The 8,450-nt window shown below is 42.5% G+C and overlaps 1 protein-coding gene across 1 annotated transcript in view; it reads left to right on the forward strand.

Moving 5' to 3' along the window:
• Positions 1–7,762, forward strand: part of LOC120916441 (serine/threonine-protein phosphatase 2A 65 kDa regulatory subunit A alpha isoform) — a 34,981-nt gene extending 27,219 nt beyond the window's left edge. The window contains exons 14-16 of the mRNA XM_040327413.1: positions 4,100–4,191; positions 6,005–6,993; positions 7,161–7,762. Coding sequence (XP_040183347.1) covers positions 4,100–4,191; positions 6,005–6,021 — 109 coding nt within the window. The 3' untranslated portion in view covers positions 6,022–6,993; positions 7,161–7,762. The remainder of the gene's footprint in view (positions 1–4,099; positions 4,192–6,004; positions 6,994–7,160) is intronic.
• The last annotated feature ends 688 nt before the right edge of the window (positions 7,763–8,450 follow it).

The raw sequence follows: 8,450 nt of genomic DNA on the forward strand, positions 1-8,450 counted from the left end.
TGCATGTTGGAGTTCTGACTTTTGGTTGCATGTTTGTTCCTGGTCAAGAGATGACCCCAGTTGATTGGCACAGGTTTAGTTCATCATCGCAGGTTAAAGTTCAAAGCAAACTTGCCTTTGATGTGTTTTTATTTTTCTGTGTTCTTGGGGGGTGCGGCGTCTCTTGCCTTTTTTGAGGGCCTTCTGTACTTTTCAAAAACAGACTACATGAAAGCACACCAGATTTGATGTGTTCAATTACAGACTTTTCATCTGCCTTGAGTGCAGTGTTTACATCTGGGAATCCTCATTCATATGAATCGGCCCTTTATCTGTGTGTCTAATAAACTGGGGACCCTTCAGAAGTATTGGTGCCTCCTCCAGGGACACTAATCTAAACACCCTGGATCTCTTTCATGTACCGCCTAAAGAATTTTCATTTTCAGCACCTCCAGGCTGATGTGATAACGTAAAGGAAATATTGCGGATATTTCCTGGAAACTACAGAGAAATGGAACTGGATTTGTTTTTTTGTTCCCTCTCATGTATTACCGCATGGCTAACCCATCAGCTCTGGAATGTGTATTTATGAAAGGCGTTTACATCTACTTTACTGATCTGTGTAGGTTTTGAAGGCATTGTGTGTGTGTGTGTGTGTGTGTGTGTGTGTGTGTGTGTGTGTGTGTGTGTGTGTGTGTGTGTATATGTATATATATATGTATATATATATATATATATATATATATATATATATATATATATATATATATATATATATATATATATATATATATATATATATATATATATATATATATACTAAAGACATGCTGGTAGGTTAATCAGATCCTGTCTAAAATAAAAAATGGCCCTAGTATATGTATGAATGTGAGTTAGGGAGTTAGGTTGTAAGCTCCTTGAGGGTAGGGACTGATGTGAACATGCAATGTATATGTAAAGCGCTGCGTAAATTGACGGCGCTATATTAGTACCTGAAATAAAAAAATATATATATTCTCTCTCGCGCTTTTTTTTTATATATATATATATATATATATATATATATATATATATATCTCCTTCAGTGTTTTCATAGATTTGGTATGGCTTTTGTGCTAATAGTTTCCAGACCCCTGAAAACATGGAGGGTTTAATTTAGTGGGCTGATTTTGGATAAGTGAGGCCCTGGGGGGGAGTTACTAAATCTGGAGCAGCTGTGTATAGTAACCAAACTGCTTCTAACTTCAGCTTGTTCAATACAGCTTTGACACCAATACATGGTAGCTGATTGGTTACTTTGCACAGCTGCACCAGTTTTAGTACAGCACCCCCATAGTGTCTATCTGTGGTCAGTCTTTAGGTCTCCAAACTGTGCAAAAATCAACCTTTTAGGGGTCTGGTGACCTCGTAATAAGGCTTGGTTTACACTTGCAGTTGGGGAAAAAATGAAGCTGCATTTTTACTGCCACACCACAGGGCTATACACATGCCACGGCTTTTCAGGGGTTCAACCAGGTCGTAAGGTGGCGAAATGATGCCTTGCAGCCTGTGAAAAAGTCGATCCACTGCGTATTGCTTTTTAGAGGGCAAAACTAGTATAAATGTGCCAGAAGACAAGTTGTCGTTTGTAGCTGCATTTTCAGATCAAGGGTTTGATGTTTCATGGTGGATTTTTTTTTTTATATTTGATTGAAAAGTCCAATGGGATGAATGTAAACACTCACGGTAGGACAGAGTGACATTCTCTGGCATATAATTTTTGCTAATTTAAAGCGGGAGTTCACCCAATGAAGTTTTTTTTTCTCTTTTCCCCTTAGATTCCTGCTCGTTTTGTCTAGGGGAATTGGCTAGTTGTTTTAAAATATGAGCCGTACTTACCGTTTTCGAGATGCATCTTCTCCGTCGCTTCCCGGTATGGGTCTTCGGGAGCGGGCGTTCCTTCTTTATTGACAATCTTCCGAGAGGCTTCCGATGGTCTCATCCATCGCGTCACTAGTAGCCGAAAGAAGCCGAACGTCGGTGCGGCTCTATACTGCGCCTGCGCACCGACGTTCGGCTTCTTTCGGAAAATCGTGACGCGATGGATGCGACCGTCGGAAGCCTCTCGGAAGATTGTCAATCAAAATAGGAACGCCCGCTCCCGAAGACCCATACCCGGAATCTGCGGAGAAGATGCATCTCGTAAACGGTAAGTACGGCTCATATTTTAAAACAACTAGCCGATTCCCCTAGAGAAAACAAGCATCCATCTAAGGGAAAAAAGTGTCATGTACGGGTGAACCCCCGCTTTAAAGAAACTAGAGGGTGAGGTTCTCAATCGCACCCCGCCTCTAATATATCACTTTTGATTGGACTGACCCTAAAATAGGAAAGGTAAGGCTAGCCATAGTGTGGATGGCACAACTCCTTTTAAATCGGAGGTCCCCATCGGAGAACCCCTTTGCATCTGCATCAAAGCTCCCCCTTTCTGCATCATGTGCCCCCAATTGGAGCGCAACCCCCCTTGCATCAGTCGTCCCCATCAGAGCGCCTCTTTAAGATTTATTGGTGAAGTGCTCATGACCCCTGCAATAATTTTATAAAAAAAATAATCTCTATAGTTTAGAGAGGAGAGCAGCAGAGACGGTCTGCGAACGAGGACACGGTCGGCCTGTAACATTCCAGCTATTTATTTTGATGGATCTGTCTCTCCTGTATATGAACAGACAATCTGTGCCTGACAGCACCAAGTTGTTTCACAGCCGCAGGTTATGCAGTAATCCCAGCGGTACAGCAATGCTAACCCAGCATCATATCATCCATTTAACTCTGTGTCCTGGGGAGATGAAGCTGATTTGTATCCCAGATACTTTTTAATGTTTTCCAAATAAATGTGATGCATGCTCTGGAATAAAAAGCTCATCATTTATTTCCCTGCAACATTGGTTTTGGCGCTCAAACATAGAATGATCAAAGCTGTAGAAACTGCAGTTCAGCATTTATAAATGTTAACTCCGGATTCTTCTATATAGACCTTTATATCACTAGAGGGATCACCAGCAGGAGGATGGAGGTCCTGATTCCTCTATATCGGGTGTCAAACTCAATTTCATTGTGGGCCGCATCAGCATTTTGACGGATCTCGCATACCCCAGGTGGGCACATCTGCCAGTCCTCCAAACGCAGCCGCAGATTCGCCATAACCAACCCCCAACACCTGTGTGGATTGTCTCGTGATTGAGGGGTTAAGGGCTGGTTATGGCGAATCTGCAGGCTGCGGGTGCATTTGGAGGACAGGAGACACAGGTCTGGTGGATGTGCCCACCTGGGTTATGCGAGATCCGTCACAGGCATTATGATCTCAAAGGGGCCAGTTGTATCTGTAAGATTAAATGTCCAGCGCATCCCCTTCTCTTACATTAGATGTCAAGAGCCACCCCGCCATCAGAAGATGAGTCCCCCACTCTCCCTTACATCACAGTGCACCCCCCTTTCCTTATGCTGATGATAGGAAGAAGCTGGATGCATTGCTTGAAAGCATAAAGTAAGGGTCTGGAGGAGGGCTGGAGCTCTCCTGCAGCTGCAGGAGAGGTGCGAGGGCCACATGAAATGGCCTGGAAGGCCGGTTTTGGCCCGCAGGCCCTGTGTTTGACACCTGTGCGCTATATAGATCTTTATATCACTAGAAGGATCACCAGCAGGAGGAAGGATGGCCAGATTCTCTTATATAGATCTTTTATATCACTAGAGGGATCACCAGCAGGTGGGCAGAGATCATTATTTCCCATTATAGATCTTTAGTTCTGCCCCGTGCTCCCCCATACCCCAAAGGTACCAAGCATTATTTTTTTACCCCTAGTGGGGAAAGAAAGGGGTGGTGAGTTTGTGTTGCTGGTAAGGTGAACCTGTCACCTTCCCGCGTGTGAAGAAGTGCAGCATTTTGGTGAACTGTTGCAGACATGAAAAGATCCTATGTACTGTAAATCCCGAAAAGGCAGCTGTTGAATAGCCGGTGCCTTGTGGCAAGTGTTTTACTTGGGAGAGACTAACATGACTGACAGGCTTCACTATACAGGTATGCACATGTATCATGTTTTGTGTTTTTATCGTTTTGACCTTTCCTTCTTGATCTGCATTTCAGCACCCTACAGAATGATGTGAAACCAGTCCTGGAGAAATTAACGCAAGACCAAGATGTAGATGTGAAATACTTTGCACAGGAAGCCCTCACAGGTGTGTGGTTCTAACTGGTGGTCAGTGTGAGCATAACGTTTTGAGCTAGGGCCTAAGGGTTCTTACCAATGAGCAGCTGTCACTGTACCCTACAAAGTACAAGGAAAATGGGGAAACCCCAAGGTGCAGCGCTTGTACCTCAACATTAATGTAACGGATCCCTGTCACACTCCGCTTGAGTGCTTCCATCAGTACACCGCTTCCTGCAATCTGGGCCTTCAGAACTCATATTTTCCAGCTGAATATTGTAACCAAGATCCAGACAAGACTAGCTCTGTTACACAGCTTGAACATGGACTGTTTATTTTGCGATCTCTCACAAATATATACACCAGAATGACAATACAAACTGTAACCAGAAACCTAATTAACATGAGCTAATTAACTAATCGTTTAGACAGCCTAGGTGACTTGGAGGCTTGACCTTTCAGGACAGACTTGATGTCTTTTACCTCAGAAGACACAATCAACATTATAAATATAAATGCAACAAACCTTCTCACAATAGCAGGCTCCAGTAGGAGTCGGCCCGTCTCCTACTTTGTACAAAGGCCAGTGTGATCAGCTCTTTCAATTAACATGTCCAGTTCAGAATCCAACAAACCAGGAATAGTCTTTATGTATATATCCTGGGAGATATCGTGGATAAATATTACTGTAACAGTTTAAGTAATCCAAGACACATTTTCTCAGTCACGATGTGCCCCTAATGGACACAGGGTGACTTGGACATAGGGGGTGCATGGGGAGCTGAAACAACCTTTCCAATGGATTCATGGTTCCACTGTCCCTCCCATCACAAATAACAATTATAAATTCCACCAACCATCCTATTCATAGGTTCCAGGGATCCTCAAACTACGACCCTCCAGCTGTTGCGGAACTACACATCCCATGAGGCATTGTAAAACTCTGAAATTCACAGACCTGATTAGGCATGATGGGAATTGTAGTTCCTGAACAACTGGAGGGCCGTAGTTTGAAGACCCATGGTTTAAACTGCCAAGTTAATGATTGCTACAATAATCTGCCCCAAAGTTAAAGTGCTAATGCAGGGGTGCTCAGTCTCTGGACCAATCTCGATCCAGTGCTGTGCCTGAGAGCAGCATTTCTCTACTCTTCCCACAGGTCAGAGAGGCAGCAGCGGGAGCCATTGGCCCCTCTGCTGCTGTCAATCACTGTGAGGCGAAAGCTGGGGAGTGGCTAAACCACTCTTTGTAGGTCAATGGATAAGAGTGTGGCTCCTATTCGAGCCTGCAAAAGTGCCCTTATAGCAAGTGGCTTGCCATGAGGGCACTTGACAGGGAGGAAGAAACCAGGAGTGGCAGCAAAGGGACCCCAGAAGAGGAGGATCTTGGGGCTGCTCTGTATAAAAGACTGAGAGCAGGTATAACGTGTGTGTGTGTGTGTGTGTGTGTATATATGTATGTATGTATATGTATGTGTGTGTATATGTATATATATATATATATATATATATATATATATATATATATATATATATGTATATATGTATGTATATATATATATATATATATATATATATATATATATATATATATATATATATATATATATATATATATACACACACACACACACACACACACACACACACACACACACACACACACACACACACACACACACACACACACACACACACACACACACACACACACACACATCTATATCTCTATACACATATATGTATAATAAGTGTTTGCTTTAAATGAGCTGCATATGTAGTCTAGAATGTGAATTTTATGTTTTCTTCCCCATTAAATTATTTTTTTTTTTTCCCCCTCTTCAGTGCTGGCTTTAGCGTGAGGATAATCCTTCTAGAGATGCCGGGGTTGACACTCCATCACAAGGCCGACTCTCTCTTGCACGACTCCTGTTCTGCATTTGTCCTCATGGCTCCGCACTGTAACCCACCCTTAGTCCGATCCTTCTCAGTGATGTCGTTTTTACCTCCCGGATCTCTTGCTCTGCTTCCATAGTCCCGAACTCTACTCACAATAAATTTTTAGCGGCTGTGGCTTTCAAACCCTCTCCTGCAGCTTTCCTGTCCTAAGGGACGCCGAAAGGGGATCATTTGTTCATATGGGTGCTTTGTTTTTAACGCAAGTTCTAATGCGAGTATATGGGAGGGAAAATGGCAGCTTTTTTGGGTGAAATATCGCTTTCAGATCTGTGCATTTATTCCTGAAAAGTGCTGTAAGTGTTACATTGTACAAATAAATAAAGGTTCTACAAACTTTTGTCAGTCCACTTGGTGTTGGTTCCCTTCTTATAGCTTTATACCCTATGAAGCGGCCAGTAAAGGCTTAGATTTGTGTCGTCTGTTAACTTGACTATGACTTCTCTGTCAGATTAGCAACAGGATCTGAGGACTTTATTATGTTTTAAGGACTTAAGGGGTGTACTGTGGTTAACCAACCAGGCTCTGCTTGCATTGTCTGTTTTCTCTTCTTGAATAGTAACCCATAACCTTTTATTTCTACCCCAATAACCTATACGCTAGCTGGCAACTAGCTGCCCTTCTCTGACCTTTGCTCCCGGTGCTGCCTAACAACTGGCCTCCACTCTGTACTTGGCTGTGCAAACAAAACATCTAGCTACACTCCAGTGACCTCAAATGAAAGCAACTTTTATTGTTCAGGACAAAAAAAACGCAGTCTGCCCAGATCATCTCCGCCCAACGCATTTTGCCCAAATAGGGGAAAGGTTGTAAAGATGCTAACGTCTAGTATTAAGCTTTTTTTATGGATGAATGGCATCAGAGCAGTGAAGGCCTAGGTCAGGGATAAGCAATTAGCTGACCTCCAGCTGTTGCCAAACTACAAGTCCCATCATGCCTCTGCCTCTGGGTGTCATGCTTGATGCTTTCAGAGTCTCGCTATGCCTCATGGGACTTGTAGTTTGGCAACATCTGGAGGTCCGCTAATTTCTTATCCCTGGCCTAGGTAGACATTCTGTGTGTCTGGAACAATTCATTTAATGTCATTGGAGTGCGGTTGGATGTTTTTTTTTTTTGCATATACCGCGAAGTGCGGCCCAGCACCCTTGCTTAAAGATGCTGACACAGGACCTGGGAGCTACGGTTCTATTTTTTTTTTCTGCACTGTGTACTTGCCAGTCTATATGCTTTCTGCTTGCCAAGGCAGCTTCTTTCCTAGCAAACCCGAACCCCGACATCAGCTGGACTGACAAAGGTTTGCCAAACCCTTGTGCATATTTATTGGACGGCCTCTCTTCCTTCACTTACTGTATTAAGAATGAAGTACAGTCACGCTATGCCTCTGTAACTTACTAAATGCTTTCTTACTCAAGCCTCCATCCTTTGGGTAGCGTAGAATGTTGTACGTCTTATATAGCTCGCCGGGTTTGCCCGGATGCCTTCTGGAGCCTGAAGAGGAGTGTAGGGTTATATATATCGCAGTTGCGCACTGTACTTATAGATGTCACAGACTGCATGTGTACTAAATGAAGTGTAACACATTGTACTTCATCTGCGCTGCCTTTGATTGTAAAATTGCATAAAAATACACCGACATTTGAGCTAGTTTAATCGTTTTTTGTGTGTTTATTTTTTTACTTGTGTATACAAAATAAAAGCAGGCTTTGTGAAATGGTTAAAAACTGATCTCCAACTTTGGTTTCAGTTTAAAGTGGATGTAAACCCAATTTTTTTTTATTTTTATGTCACAATGTAGAGTATAAGATTTCCTATCATCTGTGCCCAGTCTTCCCACACAGAGTTAATCCAGCGCTGAGCAATCCTCTTATTATTCAGTGAAAATTACAGACTTCCAGATAATTACCTGTCAAAGCAAGGAGAGAGCAAAGGACTTTTTATTTAGAGTGACAGGTTATTTACATATCTAGCTTGGACATGTTTATCATAATATGAGGTGATCCACAGTATAAAAAGTGAGAAATCCACCCCTCCCCCACATAACACATCCTGGAAATATACAATGACCTGTGGATTACCTCATGATGATGAACATAACATATGATAAACATGTCCAAGCTAGATATGTAAAAAACCTGTCACGCAAAGCAAGGAGAGAGGAAAGGACTTTTTATATAGACAGGTTTTTATCTGGAAGTCTGTTAATTTTCACTGAACAATAAAAGAGGATTGCTCAGAGCTGGATTAACTCTGTGTGGCGAGAATGGGCACAGATGATAGAAAATCTTATACTCTACATTGTGACATAAAAAAAAAAATTTGGGGGTTTACATTCACT

Source organism: Rana temporaria, chromosome 10 (genome assembly GCF_905171775.1).
Source record: "Rana temporaria chromosome 10, aRanTem1.1, whole genome shotgun sequence".
Lineage (NCBI taxonomy): Eukaryota > Metazoa > Chordata > Amphibia > Anura > Ranidae > Rana > Rana temporaria.